At 41.6% G+C, this 19,400-nt stretch overlaps 1 protein-coding gene across 1 annotated transcript in view; it reads left to right on the forward strand.

The window, feature by feature from the left end:
* Positions 1-19,400, forward strand: part of LOC124744475 — a 178,103-nt gene that overhangs the window by 2,427 nt on the left and 156,276 nt on the right. The window contains exons 2-4 of the mRNA XM_047248929.1: positions 4,858-5,007; positions 13,799-14,280; positions 14,373-14,457. Of these exons, the coding sequence (XP_047104885.1) occupies positions 4,858-5,007; positions 13,799-14,280; positions 14,373-14,457 (717 nt within the window). The remainder of the gene's footprint in view (positions 1-4,857; positions 5,008-13,798; positions 14,281-14,372; positions 14,458-19,400) is intronic.

A 19,400-nucleotide genomic window follows, 5' to 3' on the forward strand; every position in this document is an offset into this window, starting at 1 on the left:
TTTTTTCCTTCAGTTGGCTTTTTCAGTCGAATGAAACAAGCCTCTGCGGTCAAGGCAACTACTATTTCCTCTATCAGTTCTGTTTGGTGCGGATCCCAGACTGATCAGCGACATTCAAGAATTGGTGGAATGAGGACCTTGTAAGCTACATCCTTCGTTAGTGGACTGCATTTTCTGAGAACTCTACCAATGAATCTCAGTTTGGCATTTGCCTTCCCTGTGATTAGTTTTATGTGATTGTTATACTTTAAACTGATTCGCACGCATATTTCTGCTTCCAGTGATTCTTCAGTAATCGTGTAATTATTCAATAATGGGTCATCATGTATGTACAGTACTTTACATTTGTTTATGTTGGGGATCAGCAGCTTATCGTTGCATCAAGCTTCCAGATCTTCCTGCTAAAATTTTCTGTCGTTGCGGCTACTCTGCCTACAACAGCGTCATTCTCCAAAAGCCTGATGGAAATTACGACACTACGTTGTCTGTGAAGAGTAATGCTACCTTAAAATTCCTTCGGTACACCCAAACTTTTACGCCTAATGATTTTTGTCGATTAAGAATGAGATGCTGCGTTGTGTTTGCTAGAAGTTCTTGAACCCAATCACTATAGGCGGTTGTAGGAGGAGAGGTAGTAGGGTCCAGTTACTGTGAACACGCCAGTGCTCTGGGTTAAATCTTAAATGGCTTTGCAGTATTTCTGATGAGGTAAGAACGTCTGGCACTTTTGATGGTGATTCTCCCGTCCTATGAAGACGTCATTATCGATGGCCGCCGTTGGGACTACTTCTGCCCCCGGATACCACCTACATTCTCCTTGCCCCAACACCGCAGCCCACTTGATTCACATTGTCAAAGTTCATTTCAATCCCGCTCCCTCCCCTCCATCCCCATCCCCCCAGTTCTCCAAAGTTCCGAACTCATTCCTAGCGTTTCTATGACGAATGACGATCGCCCTCCACTTACTAGTTGGATAGATTACCACTGTTGTTGTTGTTGTTGTCTTCAGTCCTGAGACTGGTTTGATGCAGCTCTCCATGCTACTCTATCCTGTGCAAGCTTTTTCATCTCCCAGTACCTACTGCAACCTACATCCTTCTGAATCTGCTTAGTGTATTCATCTCTTGGTCTCCCTCTACGATTTTTACCCTCCACGCTGCCCTCCAATACTAAATTGGTGATCCCTTGATGCCTCAGAACATGTCCTACCAACCGATCCCTTCTTCTGGTCAAGTTGTGCCACAAACTTCTCTCCTCCCCAATCCTATTCAATACCTCCTCATTAGTTATGTGATCTACCCATCTAATCTTCAGCATTCTTCTGTAGCACCACATTTCAAAAGCTTCTATTCTCTTCTTGTCCAAACTATTTATCGTCCATGTTTCACTTCCATACGAATACTTTCAGAAATGACTTCCTGACACTTAAATCAATACTGGATGTTAACAAATTTCTCTTCTTCAGAAACGCTTTCCTTGCCATTGCCAGCCTACATTTTATATCCTCTCTACTTCGACCATCATCAGTTATTTTGCTCCCCAAATAGTAAAACTCCTTTACTACTTTAAGTGCCTCATTTCCTAATCTAATTCCCTCAGCATCACCCGACTTAATTAGACTACATTCCATTATCCTTGTTTTGCTTTTGTTGATGTTCATCTTATATCCTCCTTTCAAGACACTGTCCATTCCATTCAACTGCTTTTCCAAGTCCTTTGCTGTCTCTGACAGGATTACAATGTCATCGGCGAACCTCAAAGTTTTTATTTCTTCTCCATGAATTTTAATACCTACCCCGAATTTTTTTTTGTTTCCTTTACTGCTTGCTCAATATACAGATTGAACAACATCGGGGAGAGGCTACAACCCTGTCTTACTCCCTTCCCAACCACTGCTTCCCTTTCATGTCCCTCGACTCTTATAACTGCCATCTGGTTTCTGTACAAATTGTAAATAGCCTTTCGCTCCCTGTATTTTACCCCTGCCACCTTTAGAATTTGAAAGAGAGTATTCCAGTCAACATTGTCAAAAGCTTTCTCTAAGTCTACAAATGCTAGAAACGTAGGTTTGCCTTTCCTTAATCTTTCTTCTAAGATAAGTCGTAAGGTCAGTATTGCCTCACGTGTTCCAGTGTTTCTACGGAATCCAAACTGATCTTCCCCAAGGTTGGCTTCTACTTGTTTTTCCATTCGTCTGTAAAGAATTCGTGTTAGTATTTTGCAGCTGTGACTTATTAAGCTGATAGTTCGGTAATTTTCACATCTGTCAACACCTGCTTTCTTTGGGATTGGAATTATTATATTCTTCTTGAAGTCTGAGGGTATTTCGCCATTTTCATACATCTTGCTCACCAGATGGTAGAGTTTTGTCAGGACTGGCTCTCCCACGGCCGTCAGTAGTTCCAATGGAATATTGTCTACTCCGGGGGCCTTGTTTCGACTCAGGTCTTTCAGTGCTCTGTCAAACTCTTCACGCAGTATCGTATCTCCCATTTCATCTTCATCTACATCCTCCTCCATTTCCATAATATTGTCCTCAAGTACATCGCCCTTGTATAGACCCTCTATATACTCCTTCCACCTTTCTGCTTTCCCTTCTTTGCTTAGAACTGGGTTTCCATCTGAGCTCTTGATATTCATACAAGTGGTTCTCTTCTCTCCAAAGGTCTCTTTAATTTTCCTGTAGGCGGTATCAATCTTACCCCTAGTGAGATAGGCCTCTACATCCTTACATTTGTCCTCTAGCCATCCCTGCTTAGCCATTTTACACTTCCTGTCGATCTCATTTTTGAGACGTTTGTATTCCTTTTTGCCTGTTTCACTTACTGCATTTTTATATTTTCTCCTTTCATCAATTAAATTCAATATTTCTTCTGTTACCCAAGGATTTCTACTAGCCCTCGTCTTTTTACCTACTTGATCCTCTGCTGCCTTCACTACTTCATCCCTCAAAGCTACCCATTCTTCTTCTACTGTATTTATTTCCCCCATTCCTGTCAATTGGTCCCTTATGCTCTCCCTGAATCTCTGTACAACCTCTGGTTCTTTTAGTTTATCCAGGTCCCATCTCCTTAAATTCCCACCTTTTTGCAGTTTCTTCAGTTTTAATCTACAGGTCATAACCAATAGATTGTGGTCAGAGTCCACATCTGCCCCTGGAAATGTCTTACAATTTAAAACCTGGTTCCTAAATCTCTGTCTTACCATTATATAATCTATCTGATACCTTTTAGTATCTCCAGGGTTCTTCCATGTATACAACCTTCTTTCATGATTCTTAAACCAAGTGTTAGTTATGATTATGTTGTGCTCTGTGCAAAATTCTACCAGGCGGCTTCCTCTTTCATTTCTGTCCCCCAATCCATATTCACCTACTATGTTTCCTTCTCTCCCTTTTCCTACACTCGAATTCCAGTCACCCATGACTATTAAATTTTCGTCTCCCTTCACAATCTGAATAATTTCTTTTATTTCATCATACATTTCTTCAATTTCTTCGTCATCTGCAGAGCTAGTTGGCATATAAACTTGTACTACTGTAGTAGGTGTGGGCTTCGTGTCTATCTTGGCCACGATAATGCGTTCACTATGCTGTTTGTAGTAGCTTACCCGCATTCCTATTTTCCTATTCATTATTAAACCTACTCCTGCATTACTCCTATTTGATTTTGTGTTTATAACCATGTAGTCACCTGACCAGAAGTCTTGTTCCTCCTGACACCGAACTTCACTAATTCCCACTATATCTAACTTCAACCTATCCATTTCCCTTTTTAAATTTTCTAACCTACCTGCCCGATTAAGGGATCTGACATTCCACGCTCCGATCCGTAGAACGCCAGTTTTCTTTCTCCTGATAACGACATCCTCTTGAGTAGTCCCCGCCCGGAGATCCGAATGGGGGACTATTTTACCTCCGGAATATTTTACCCAAGAGGACGCCATCATCATGTAATCATACAGTAAAGCTGCATGCCCTCGGGAAAAATTACGGCTGTAGTTTCCCCTTGCTTTCAGCCGTTCGCAGTACCAGCACAGCAAGGCCGTTTTGGTTATTGTTACAAGGCCAGATCAGTCAATCATCCAGACTGTTGCCCTTGCAACTACTGAAAAGGCTGCTGCCCCTCTTCAGGAACCACACGTTTGTCTGGCCTCTCAACAGATACCCCTCCGTTGTGGTTGCACCTATGGTACGGCTATCTGTATCGCTGAGGCACGCAAGCCTCCCCACCAACGGCAAGGTCCATGGTTCATGGGGGGAGATTACCACTAATTACTTTATTTGGTGGCAGGTTGAGAAAGTCTCTATTAGCCAGCCATTTACAAATCAGAGCCAGACTCTGTAGGCGTTTCTCAATCTGTCTTGCCCGTTCTGCCCACCGTACCGAGTTAGGTGGCACATTGGTTAGCACACTGGACTCGCATGTGGGAGGACGGCGATTCAAACCCGCGTCCGGCCATCCATATTTAGGTTTTTCGTGATTTCCCTAAATCGCTTCTGGGAAGTTCTGGGACGGTTCCTATGAAAGGGCATGGCCGATTTTCTTCCCCTTCCTTCCCTTTGTTCCGTCTCTAATGACCTCGTTGTCGACTGGACGTTAAACACAAATCTCCTCCTCCCACCCATCGTGTCACGCTCTTTGACCCAACCTTCGTGAAGATAAACGTCTGAAGCCAAGTTCCGGTGCTCAACAGTTAACATCATCCGGTGACCAGAGACAGTCTGGTGTCAATGTCACTTTCTGCTCCAGACTCGGCACTAAATCTACCGGCCTTAGGCACGGCGATCTTCACAAGTGACTGAACTCGGCTGCTATTTCCTGTAATCAGGGGTAATGGCGTGTTGCCTGCTTACAGGCGGTGCTGTTCGTGGCACAGGGAGCAACGCTGCGGCAGACGGTGCGACAGATGGAGGACATCAGGAGGCGGTTCGGCAGCGGAGAAGAGAATCAGCGGACGCGGCGCCGGTACCAGAAGCTGTCAAACAGCGTCTACCTGCACTACCAGGTTCGAACAGGACACGCAGCTGCAGCCTCGGCGGTAGCTAACTGTCGTTTTTGACACGTAATGACAACATTGTATTTACCGGGTGATCAAAAAGTCAGTATAAATTTGAGAAGTGAATAAATCACGGAATAATGTAGATAGAGACGTACAAATTGATACACATGCTTGGAATGACATGGACTTTTATTAGAACCAAAAAAATACAAACGTTCAAAAAATGTCCGACAGATGGCGCTTCATCTGATCAGAATAGCAATAATTAGCATAACAAAGTAAGACAAAGCAAAGATGATGATCTCTACAGGAAATGCTGAATAAGTCCACCATCATTCCTCAAAAATAGCTGTAGTTGAGGAATAATGTTGTTAACAGCACTGTAAAGCATGTCCGAAGTTATGGTGAGGCATTGGCTTCGGATGTTGTCTTTCAGCATCCATAGAGATGTCGGTCGATCACGATACACTTGCGACTTCAGGTAACCCCAAAGGCAATAATCGCACGGACTGAGGTCTGGGGACCTGGGAGGCCAAGCATGATGAAAGTGGCGGCTGAGCACACGATCATCACCAAACGAAGCGCGCAAGAGATCTTTCACGCGTCTAGCAATATGGAGTGTTTTTTTTTGTTCTAATAAAACCCCATGTCATTCCAAACATGTGTGTCAATTTTTACCTCTCTATCTACATTATTCCGTGGTTTATTAAGTGTTCAAATTTATACTGACTTTTCTATCACCCGGTACTATCACTGATAGCGTAGTGGCTGTGTTAGTAACATGGTAAATCCACTCTAGGTACGTTGCCGCCCCTAGAAAAACTGTATTCTAGACCTGTCCATTTTTAAGATGCTATGTTATGACATATGCTTGAGATCTCTTTTGCAGTAGACATTAGACAGGGTGGAATAAGAACTTGTAGTATCATCAGCTAAGTGCTGGAAACGACATTTAACTCAAGTTTGCCGCAGAACATCCAACAAAAATGTATCGAACTATCACTCCAACTATACAGCATGTTCTAACTAACTTCACCACCTCACATATTTTCGACATGAAGCAAAGTTTGTAAAAAGCAATTGGCCGGATGTGCCTTATGTGAGTGGCTTACTCAGTGGACAGGAGTGGATCATATAAAATTAATTGTTGGTAAGGCGGGTACCAGGTTGAGATTCATGGGGAGAGTGCTTAGAAAATATAGTCCATCAACAAAGGAGGTGGCTTACAAAACACTCGTTCGACCTATACTTGAGTATTGCTCATCAGTGTGGGATCCGTACCAGATCGGTCTGACGGAGGAGATAGAGAAGATCCAAAGAAGAGCGGCGCGTTTCGTCACAGGGTTAATTGGTAACCGTGATAGTGTTACGGAGATGTTTAATAAACTCAAGTGGCAGACTCTGCAAGAGAGGCGCTCTGCATCGCGGTGTAGCTTGCTCGCCAGGTTTCGAGAGGGTGCGTTTCTGGATGAGGTATCGAATATATTGCTTCCCCCTACTTATACCTCCCGAGGAGATCACGAATGTAAAATTAGAGAGATTAGAGCGCGCACGGAGGCTTTCAGACAGTCGTTCTTCCCGCGAACCATACGCGACTGGAACAGGAAAGGGAGGTAATGACAGTGGCACGTAAAGTGCCCTCCGCCACACACCGTTGGGCGGCTTGCGGAGTATAAATGTAGATGTAGATGTAGATACTACTTACAAGTAAACAAACACCACTTTCACCCCGATGGCATATGTATAATTAATTCTGCCGAAATGAAAACTAGAGGTAGAATTAGTGATGACAGACTTGGTTTCACTGCTCAGTTCCTTATCACTTAGACTTTAAATAATGGAAAAGGCGCAACAGTTTCTACCGTAATGCTGTAATGCCGTAATGAGGATTTCCTGAATTGTCCTGAAATCTGCTGTTGACAAGCCTTACTCTATGCGTGTCGGCAGAAACATTGGGGCCGTTACCCTCCGTTATAGTCAACGTATTTCCGAGGGCATGAGAATTAGAGCAGTGAAAATAAGTCTGCCTCACTGACAGTATATCTAGTTTTCGTTTCCGTAGAAAAAGGATAGGTGGGTCATTTAAAATAACTGGTCAAGTGAGACTAGGTCTCGCGCACTGAGGTTTCCGTACAAATTAAGTTATGTGTTTAGACAGCTCATCCAGTCCGGGAATCCTGGATATTCACAATTTTTGCCTGTTATCGACAATGATAGCGGCAATACAAAGGTACCAGGGATTTCAAGACTTTCCAGTGCGTTTTAAGTTTTAAGTCGGATAAATGAAAAATGGTATATTTTTTCATGTGATTTAGTCACAGATTAACTATTTCCCAATCTTCTCATTACCTGCACTGTGAAAACTTGGTTTTAGCCAAATTTCATGATTCTAGGCCAAGGGAATTCTATGACTGAGTTTTTGAGTGTCAAAATATGTGACATAATCGCCGTACCTTTTGATTTATTTGACTTAGAAGATTAATACTTTTACACCGCCAAGGGACGATGGACCTTAATACGTGACATAAATTTAATTTTGATACATGAACTTGTTCCAGAGAAAAAGAGTCTTAACCGATGGACACACAAATAGAAAGACGGATAAAAATGTCAAAGAAAATACTTTTTCTTGTTACGTAATTGTAAATTACCAATTTTAGGATTTTTTCCCTTACTTGTATTGTGAAACCTTGCTTCTTGCCAAATTTCATGATCCTATGTCAAGGGGAAATACCGTATACGTTATGGCGAGTGAGTTGTTGAGTATAAAAATTGTGACATAAATAAATCTTTTGACTGAAGTGACTTAGAAGCTCAACATTTTTACGTCACCAAGGAAGAGAGACATTAATTTGTGACATAAATTTGAACTTGATACGTCTACTAGCTACTGAGAAAATGTTTCTTAACAGCCGGACCGCGCGTCACATACTGTGTTACTGTATGTCGAGAAAGATGGAGTACGCAATATAACACAGACAATGTCATGCCACGTCTCGACGTTGTGATCCAATGCCTTCCTCCGTGGAACTTACTGAAGTACTGAGATAGTGTACCGTTTACTTCCTTAGCTAGTGCGTCAAGTTTGGGTCCGTGCCGTATTGGAGACTACGGCAAGTATTGGACAGTGATGTATCTTGGAACTCTTTTCAGACTTACACTTCAAGCCAGCCCTCTATAATACATTTTTATATTTCATTTTGCAATGATAAGTATTCACTTTGTATGCTGCAATCTTTTACTGGAATTATGGAATCTGCTCCGGAAAAGTAACGTTTATCCAAAAGTGATAAACTGTTCCTAGGTAAAACATGACGACGTACCTACCAACAAATATGCTGTTCAACTCTGCAGTAGAGAAAATCTTGTCAACACTTTATTTAACAGTTCATGTGCTACATTACGACCGGTAACGTAAGAAGAAGAAAGAAGTTTATCAAGAACTCGTTATAAGTTGAAAAGATTTTGAAATAGAACCTATTAGCAACTAAGACAAATTTTCATTTTCAAGACAGAGAAAATTCTCCATCGTAAAACGACCCGTCTCATCTATAAGATGAAGCACATAATGAAGTATGGCTTAACTGAAAGATTACGTAAACATTATTTAACTAGTTTTTAACCTTCAGAATGAAATTTTCACTCCGCAGCGGAGTGTGCGCTGATAAGAAATTTCCTTGTGTAGCTCAGGTGGTAGAGCACTTTCCGCGAAAGACAAAGGTTCCGAGTTCGAGTTTCCGAAAATTTTCCGTATGAGGGCGTTGCTGCAGCGTGCATTCAACGTAGCGCGTCTCCAGTGGTGGTATATAAGCCCCAGAATCAGGGCTGGGGATGTATATGGAAATCATTATAGCATTCGTGTCTTTCCGACGTGCGTGCGGCAAATGCGGAAACGTGAAAAATGGCGACGTTATTAACAAATGCGTCCAAACAGGATCACCGCGCTGTTGTTCTTTTCGTGTCCGCCGATGGATAAACACCGGCAGACATCTACTGGAGAATGAATAATATGTATGGGGAAACATGTTTGTCGAAAACCACCGTTGCGAAATCTTGCACTATGTTCCGTGCTGGTCGCAATTCATCACAAGACGACTGTCGATCGGAGAGGGCAGTCTCATCCATTACGAACAAGGGGAAGCACTCGAGTGCCCGCCCTGTAGTCCTGAGGTCTCCCCATACGGTTATCAGACCTTCGGTAGCTTAAAACAGACCTTGATGTGTCGACGATTCCTTTTGGACGACGATGCACAGCAGGCAATTGGGGACTTCTTCTCACAGCAGGATACGGTGTTTTACCAGAGGGGTATCTTCAACCTGGTGCATCAGTGGGATGACTCCTTCAATGCTCATAGAGATTTTGCCTGATTGGCATACAGAGTTTGGACTGCAGGGACCTCGAACGGAAATTTTTTGGTGTCTCCTTATGTTATATAGCACATACTCGTAAATATGTAGATCACTAATATTTGAAACCGCCGCACAGAACATAACCTCAGGTCTTTTTTTTTTGTCATCAGTCTACTGACTGGTTTGACGCGGCCCGCCACGAATTCCTTTCCTGTGCTAACCTCTTCATCTCAGAGGAGCACTTGCAACCTACGTCCTCAATTATTTGCTTGACGTATTCCAATCTCTGTCTTCCTCTACAGTTTTTGTCCTCTACAGCTCCCTCTAGTACCATGGAAGTCATTCCCTCATGTCTTAGCAGATGTCCTATCATCCTGTCCCTTCTCCTTATCAGTGTTTTCCACATATTCCTTTCTTCTCCGATTCTGCGTGGAACCTCCTCATTCCTTACCTTATCAGTCCACCTAATTTTCAACATTCGTCTATAGCACTACGTCTCAAATGCTTCGATTCCCTTCTGTTCCGGTTTTCCCACAGTCCATGTTTCACTACCATACAATGCTGTACTCCAGACGTACATCCTCAGAAATTTCTTCCTCAAATTAAGGCCGGTATCTGATATTAGTAGACTTCTCTTGGCCAGAAATGCCTTTTTTGCCATAGCGAGTCTGCTTTTGATGTCCTCCTTGCTCCGTCCGTCATTGGTTATTTTACTGCCTAGGTAGCAGAATTCCTTAATTTCATTGACTTCGTGACCATCAATCCTGATGTTAAGTTTCTCGCTGTTCTCATTTCTACTACTTCTCATTACCTTCGTCTTTCTCCGATTTGCTCTCAAACCATACTGTGTACTCATTAGACTGTTCATTCCGTTAAGCAGATAATTTAATTCTTCTTCACTTTCACTCAGGATAGCAATGTCATCAGCGAATCGTATCATTTATATCCTTTCACCTTGTATTTTAATTCCACTCCTGAACCTTTCTTTTATTTCCATCATTGCTTCCTCGATGTACAGATTGAAGAGTAGGGGCGAAAGGCTACAGCCTTGTCTTACACCGTTCTTAATACGAGCACTTCGTTCTTGATCGTCCACTCTTATTATTCCCTCTTTGTTGTTGTACATATTGTATATGACCCGTCTCTCCCTATAGCTTACCCCTACTTTTTTCAGAATCTCGAACAGCTTGCACCATTTTATATTGTCGAACGCTTTTTCCAGGTCGACAAATCCTATGAAAGTGTCTTGATTTTTCTTTAGCCTTGATTCCATTATTAGCCGTAACGTCAGAATTGCCTCTCTCGTCCCTTTACTTTTCCTAAAGCCAAACTGATCGTCACCTAGCGCATTCTCAATTTTCTTTTCCATTCTTCTGCATATTATTCTTGTAAGCAGCTTGGATGCATGAGCTGTTAAGCTGATTGTGCGATAATTCTCGCACTTGTCAGCTCTTGCCGTCTTAGTCCAACATAATGTAGAAAATGCCTGGAACAGCTTATGGCCGTATCTAGTGTGCCTTCGTTGATGTGGTCGTAAACTCGGTCACTAGATTCAAACACCGACCAGGAGGCACTGTGTATCCGAGCTACACCATACTGCAGGTCAACACTCTCCCCCACTTGCGAAGTGACGTGTTGCTTTTGGTTTCTTGATTGGAGAGAGCAGAGAGGGGGTGAAATTTTATCTCTGTATATATACACCTATCGAATTATGCCAACGGCTACTCTATTTATTGCCATCCGACTTGTGTTTCACACACCCTCACTCAACTCGGGACAAACTTGGAATGTAAACAAAAACATAGCACGCATTCACGATTATACAGAATTAGTATGCCCTGATATCTGTCTCCCTCGCCGAGTAAATTCTGGTGATGATACTTGCTCACAACCGCAACAAAGTAAGATTTTTTTGTGAGACGTGTGTAATGTTGCAAGAAACCGAGTTAAAGAGTAAACGACGGACTACTCTTCCAGAAGCCGGTATTTCCCGTATGAACATATTCGTGGAGGATCAGATAACTGCAAGGACGGTGTCGCTGTGTTTCGGAATAATGGCCCAATGATAGTCTCAGTCAGCTTAATCAGACACGTTGGTCGTATGTGGACAACAATGCGACGAAAACGAGCTGTTTTTATCACCAGTGCGGTCGTCAAACTGACAGTCGTTGTTGTGTAATGGGCTGCCATTCCATGTCCCAAAATAAAAACGTGTAAAATCAATAATTCGAAAAATATTCGCATTAACAAATGGAAGTGATTTTTTTAAAAGTGAAGATCATTTATAGTTCTAAGAGTATTACTGTTTGGTGAACAGGTGCCAGGAATGACATGTCATTATTGTAAGAGATTGGCAGTAAGGTTCAAATGAAAAATAGTGCTGACTCACAGATGCTCTGTCCTTAGATCAAGCACACGTTTTACTTTAGGTAAATTCTGACAAATGCTGATAGCATTGCGTCATTATGATCATAGCACATTCATTTAGCTCAGACGAGGCATATTTCTGAAGACAGTAAATTATCAGTTAAGTGACTGTTTATAAATTTCGTTCCCAATGACATGCACTTGTGATTATGTTCCCTGTAGTAAAACAAACGCCGCATATCCTCATCAAGTCTGCAGTTTACAGAAGTGGTGCATTGACTCATAAACTAAAGATTGGGGCCCCATACAATAAAGGATAGTAAAGTGTGGCGGGTTCGTTTCGGAGACCCTTACGCCTATTTCTAATAGCAACGCATTGCTGTGTTGGACGCCCACTTAGATTAAGCTTTAGTTTCGAAGTCACAGAAGAACTCTGTGCTGCCTGCCAGTTTCGGAGAACAACTCCTTCGAAAGGTGTTGATTTTAGTGTTGTTATAATTAATATCTATATGTCACTGGTAACACAATTACCAATAAATGCCCATTCAATAGATGACTCGATGGTTACATTTACCAAAGTAGCCAACGATAAATATATATATGTTCTGTTAACTTTTTTTGTTAATAAAAACGTATTTCCGCTACGACGGTATCACACTACCGTGAATACTTTTGGATTTAGTGATCTAACTTTTAGATTGATCTATAAATTTGTTGTCTATTCGTTACAGAAACTGACAGATACCCTGTGGCGTTGTCTCCTGTGTCAGCAATGAGATGATGATAGAATACATTTCTCAAAGGAGTGACTTTAAGTAAGAGTTCTGTAAATGATGCTATTCAGTCCTACACAACAGTCGCGAAATGGAGGCAACTCACATTGAGGATAGGTTCGTTTGCGTAAATTGCGCGCTGCAGTACAGCGTATTTAATTTTCTATGATATTTACTTCTCAGATTATCTTGCGGAGCCCATCCGTATTCGTTCAGTCATTTTCAGTTATATTAGTCCAGTGACTAGGTTTCCGGGCGTCCTTGTTTGGAAACAGAAACCAGCCAGAATCATGATTTTGCTGTACTAAAATGATCGGCAAAAATACCTCATGGGGTTCTGCCCCCGAATAGAAATGCATTTAACGAAAGAACACCAACGACGTCCGACCGCCAGCCTCACCTATTTTATTTATTTTTTATTTTTCCCTGCAATGTATGTAACTCACAACAAACGGAATAAATGCTTAGGAGACAATGTGGTGGCTAGAATCAGTGATGGAGCCGACAGAGTAAATATATTTAAATAACCTTCAACGATACAAAGCATTACAACTACAGAGCCTACATTTGCTCTGCTTGAGATTCTCAGAACAAGAAGCGACATAACAGGAAGAACAAGTGTGAAGTAAACAGTTTCATATTTATCAGTTCCTTTACATTCACTACTTACATTTCCTGGAAGTATCGACGTTTTAAACAGAATCTCTGTCAAATGAGTTAATATTATCGTTCACCGCAGAGCATAATTTTCTTGTAAATAAAAATACCTTCTCTCACTAAACATAATTAACTCAGTAATTAATTAAGAAGATATTAGAGAAAAGTGCCAAGTAATGTGTAATGCTTCAATACATTGTCGTAAATGAAACCTTCTAACAGATGCAAGCTGTAAGCCGCACCAGCTCTCGAAAAGCATTCTGCGCCTTTCGTCGACAACGCTGCATAATTAATTAACCTGACCACACATCACGGAATGTTCAAAGCTGCCAATATCCAATGATGTATTGTTGCCCACATAAGTGAAGAAACCGTATCTGACTCTCATCTGGCATCACAGTGTATATTCCGCTATGTAGTGGAAAGCCCATTTTGATCATCAAGAATGGTTTAAAACTGCAGCTACCCATCTCCAGGATTTGCCCGTTTTCGTATTGAGATGGGCGCAAGTTGTAATAATGCCAGGCGCGTCCGTTTGCGAACTAGTAAATGGTTCAAAGGTTTCGTAAGTTCTGGCAACCCTTATGTACACGTCTTCTTCGTGGAAACCGGCACAGAAAGGCGTTGAAGTGGTTGCTTTCTTTGTGCAGATGGTGGCGGTACCGGCGGTGATCGGCTGGGTCCTCTGCCCGCTGCTGTCCCGCACCGTCATGAGGTCCGACGAGGACCACCAGGAGGTTCCTCGACAGCTCCCTGTTCCCGTATGGCTCCCAGTCGACGTCTATGCGTCGCCAACATACGAGCTCCTGTATGTTGTCCATTCCTTCTGTGCTCTGGTTGCAGCCGAGTCCAGCGTCTGCACGGACATCTTCTTCATTCATATGATGCTAATGGTTGCAGCCGAGTTGGAGGTTCTGAACGATAACATTTCTGCCATGCGACACTTTAATATGCGTATGACGAGCACCAGGAGACAGGAATATGTTTCTAGAAATGAAAGTGATGTCGGACGATCGTCGACACTTAACAGTGACCAGCCCCTTGGTCAACAGACAATGACAGAGAATGTTGAACACGAGTGGATTCATCAACAACTAGTGAAGAACGTGCTTCACCACCAGGCCATTTTAAGGTGAGCATTGCGTAGATTGTGCACAACAGAATCCACTTAACTTCGTCTTGTTCTCGATATTATTGTATCAAAATAATTAAATTTGATTTCAGTATGCAGAATATATCTCTGAGACTGTTTAGTAACATTCCAAACTATTTGACACAGAGAGGACATCCACCTCCACGACAATTACAGGTACAGTAAAACCGATTGTACAGAACTTCTCGTCAAGAAACAAACAAAACGCAGAAGAAAATACGAACATAGGAACGTATATATGTATACATATATATATAAGTTGATGTTGTTGTGGTCTTCACTCCAGAGACTGGTTTGTTGCAGCCCTCCGTGCTACTCTATCTTGTGCAAGCTTCCTCGTCTCTGAGTACCTACTGCAACCTACATCCTTCTGAATCTGCTTAGCGTATTCATTTCTTGGTCTCCCCCTACGATTTTTACACTCCACGCTTCCCTCCAGTACAAATTTGGCGATTCTTTGATGCCTCAGAACGTGTCCTACCAACCGATCCCTTCTTCTAGTCAACTTGTGCCACAAATATCTCTTCTCCCAAGTTCTTTCAGTACCTCCTCGCTAGTTACATGATCTACCTATCTAATCTGCAGCACCACATTTCGCAAGCTTCTATTCTCTTTTTGTCTAAACTATTGATCGTCCATGTTCCACTTCCATACATGGCTACACTCCATACAAATACTTTCAGAAAAGACTTTCTGACACTTAAATCTATATTCGATGTTAACAAATTTCTCTTCTTCAGAAACGCTTTCCTGGCCATAGCCAGTCTACATTTTATACCCTCTCTACTTCAACCATCATCAGTTATTTTGATGCCCAAATAGCAAAGCTCATCTACTACTTTAAGTGTCTCATTTCCTAAACTAATTCCGTCAGCATCACCTAATTTAATTCGATTACATTCCATTATCCTCGTTTTACTTTTGCCGATGTTCATCTTATATCCTCCTTTAAAGGCACTCTCCATTCCATTCAACTGTTCTTCCAAGTTTTTTGCTTTCTCTGACAGAATTACAATGTCATCGGCGAACCTCAAAGATTTTATTTCCTATCCGTGGATTTTAATTCCTACTCCATATTTTTCTTTTGTTTCCTTTACTGTTTGCTCGATATACAGATTGAATATCGTCGGGGGATAGGCTACAACCCTGTCTCACTCCCTTCTCAACCACTGCTTCTCTTTCATGCCCCTCCACTCTTAGACTGCCATCTTGTTTCTGTACAAATTGTAAATAGCCTTTCACTCCCTGTATTTTATCCCTGCCACGTTCAGAATTTGAAAGAGAGTATTCCAATCAACATAGTCAAACGATTTCTCTAAGTCCACAAATACTAGAAACGTTGGTATGCCTTTCCTTAATCTATCTTCTAAGACAAGTCGTAGGGTCAGTATTACCTCGCGTGTTCCCCGCATTTCGGGGGAATCCAAACTGATCTTCTCCAAGGTTGGCTTCTACCAATTTTTTTCATTTGTCTATAAAGAATTCGTGTTAGTATTTAGCAGCCGTGACTAATTAAACTGATAATACGATAATTTTCACATCTGTCAATGTGTGCTTGCTTTGGGATTGGAATTATTATATTCTTCTTGAAGTCTGAAGGTATTTCACCTGTCGCATACATGTTGCTCACTAGATGGCAGAGTTTTGTCATGGCTCGCTCTACCAAGGCTATCAGTAGTTATGCAATGTTGTCTATTCCCAGGGCCTTGTTTCGACTTAGTTCTTTCAGTTCCCTGTCAAATTCTTCATGCAGTATCATTTCTCCCAATTTATCTTCATCTACGTCATCTTCAGTTTCCGTAATATTGCCCTCAAGTACATCGTCCTTGTATGATTCTCTGCATACTGCTTCCACCTTTCTGCTTTCCCTTCTTTGTTTAGGACTGGTTTTCCATCTTGATATTCTTATAGGGGGTGCTCTTTTCTCCAAATGTATCTTTAAATTTCTTGTAGGCAGTCTCTATCTTACCCCTAGTGATATAGGCCTATACATCCTTGCATTTGTCCTCTAGCTATCCCTGCTTAGCCATTTTGCACTTCCTGTCGATCTCATTTTTGAGACATTTGTATTCATTTTCGTCTGCTTCAAGTACTGCATATTCTCTCCTTTCATCAATTAAATTCAATATCTCTTCTGTTATCCGAAGATTTCTACTAGCCCTCGTCTTTTTATCTACTTCATCCTCTGCTACATTCACTATTATGTCTCTCGAAGCTACACATTCTTCAACTACTGTATTTCTTTCCCTTTTTCTTGTCAATAGTTCCCTAACACTCTCTATAAAACTCTCTACAACCTCTGGTTCTTTCAGTTTATCCAGGTCCCATCTCCTTAAATTACTTCCTTTTTGCAGTTTTTTCAACTTTAATCTACAGTTAATAACCACTAAATTGTGGTCAGAGTCCTCACCTGCCCTAGAAGTGTGTTACAATTTAAAACCTGGCTCCTAAATCTCTTTCTTGACATTATATAATTTACCTGAAACCTTTCAGTGTCTCCAGGCCTCTTCCACGTATATTATTGTCTTTCATGCTTCTTAAAAAATTGTTATCTATGATTAGGTTATGTTCTATGCAAAATTCTACCAGGCAGCTTCCCCTTTCACTTCTTACCCCCAGTCCATATCCACCTATTAATTTTCCTTCTCTTCCTTTTCCTACTACCGAATTCCTTTACCCCATGAGTATTAAACTTTGGTCTCCCTTAACTATCTGAATAGTTTCTTTTATTGCACCATACATATATGCAATCTCTTCATCATCTGCGGAGCTAGTTGGCAAATAAACTTGTCCTACTGTGGGAGGCGTAGGCTTCATGTCTATCTTCGCTACAATAATGTGTTTACTTTGGTGTTCATAGTAGCTGATCCGCACTCCTCTTTTTTTTAAATTCATTGTTAAATCAACTCCTGCATTAGCCCTATCTGATTTTGTGTTTATAACCCGGTATTAACCTGACCAGAATTCTTGCTCCTCCTGCCACCAAACTTCACTAATTCCCACTATATCTAATTTTAACCTATCCATTTCCCTTTTAAAACTTTCTAACCTACCTACTCGATTAAGGGATCTGTTATTCCACACTCCGATCTGGAGAACGCCAGTTTTCTTTCTCCTGATAACGATGCCCTCCTGAGTAGTTGCCACCCAGAGATCAGAATGGGGGACTACTTTTTTTTTTGGTCATCATCTACTGACTGGTTTGTTGCTGCCCGCCACGAATTGCTTTCCTGTGCTAACCTCTTCATCTCAGAGGAGCACTTGCAATCTACGTCCTCAATTATTTGCTTGACGTATTCCAATCTCTGTCTTCCTCTACAGTTTTTGCCCTCTACAGATCCATCTAGTACCATGGAAGTCATTCCCTCATGTCTTGGCAGATGTCCTATCATCCTGTCCCTTCTCCTTATCAGTGTTTTCCACATATTCCTTTCCTCTCCGATTCTGCGTAGAACCTCCTCATTCCTTACCTTATCAGTCCACCTAATTTTCAACATTCGTCTATAGCACCACATCTCAAAAGCTTCGATTCTCTTCTGTTCCGGTTTTCCCACAGTCCATGTTTCACTACCATACAATGCTGTACTCCAGACGTACATCCTCAGAAATTTCTTCCTCAAATTAAGGCCGGTATCTGATATTAGTATACTTCTCTTGGCCAGAAATGCCTTTTTTACCATAGCGAGTCTGCTTTTGATGTCCTCCTTGCTCCGTCCGTCATTGGTTATTTTACTGCCTAGGTAGCAGAATTCCTTAACTTCATTGACTTCGTGACCATCAATCCTGATGTTAAGTTTCTCGCTGTTCTCATTTCTACTACTTCTCATTGCCTTCGTCTTTCTCCGATTTACTCTCAAACCATACTGTGTACTCATTAGACTGTTCATTCTGTTCAGCAGGTAATTTAATTCTTCTTCACTTTCACTCAGGATAGCAATGTCATCAGCGAATCGTATCATTTATATCCTTTCACCTTGTATTTTAATTCCACTCCTGAACCTTTCTTTTATTTCCATCATTGCTTCCCCGATGTACAGATTGAAGAATAGGGGCGAAAGGCTACAGCCTTGTCTTACACCGTTCTTAATACGAGCACTTCGTTCTTGATCATCCACTCTTATTATTCCCTCTTTGTTGTTGTACATATTGTATATGACCCGTCTCTCCCTATAGCTTACCCCTACTTTTTTCAGAATCTTGAACAGCTTGCACCATTTTATATTGTCGAACGCTTTTTCCAGGTCGACAAATCCTATGAAAGTGTCTTGATTTTTTTTTTAGCCTTGCTTCCATTATTAGCCGTAACGTCAGAATTGCCTCTCTCGTCCCTTTACTTTTCCTAAAGCCAAACTGATCGTCACCTAGCGCATTCTCAATTTTCTTTCCATTCTTCTGTATATTATTCTTGTAAGCAGCTTCGATGCATGAGCTGTTAAGCCGATCGTGCGATAATTCTCGCACTTGTCAGCTCTTGCCGTCTTCGGAATTGTGTGGATGATGCTTCTCCGAAAGTCAGATGGTAATTCGCCAGACTCATATATTCTACACACCAACGTGAATAGTCGTTTTGTTGCCACTTCCCCCAATGATTTTAGAAATTCTGATGGAATGTTATCTATCCCTTCTGCCTTATTTGACCGTAAGTCCTCCGAAGCTCTTTTAAATTCCGATTCTAATACTGGATCCCCTATCTCTTCTAAATCGAGTCCTGTTTCTTCCTCTATCACATCAGGCAAATCTTCAGCCTCATAGAGGCTTTAAATGTATTCTTTCCACCTATCTGCTCTCTCCTCTGCATTTAACAGTGGAATTCCCGTTGCACTCTTAATGTTACTACCGTTGCTTTTAATGTCACCAAAGGCTGTTTTGACTTTCCTGTATGCTGAGTCTGTCCTTCCGACAATCATATCTTTTTCGATGTCTTCACATTTTTCCTGCAGCCATTTCGTCTTAGCTTCCCTGCACTTCCTATTTATTTCATTCCTCAGCGACATGTATTTATGTATTCCTGATTTTCCCGGAACATGTTTGTACTTCCTCCTTTCATCAATCAACTGAAGTATTTCTTCTGTTACCCATGGTTTCTTCGCAGCTACCTT

Source organism: Schistocerca piceifrons, chromosome 1, assembly GCF_021461385.2.
Source record: "Schistocerca piceifrons isolate TAMUIC-IGC-003096 chromosome 1, iqSchPice1.1, whole genome shotgun sequence".
Taxonomy (NCBI): domain Eukaryota; kingdom Metazoa; phylum Arthropoda; class Insecta; order Orthoptera; family Acrididae; genus Schistocerca; species Schistocerca piceifrons.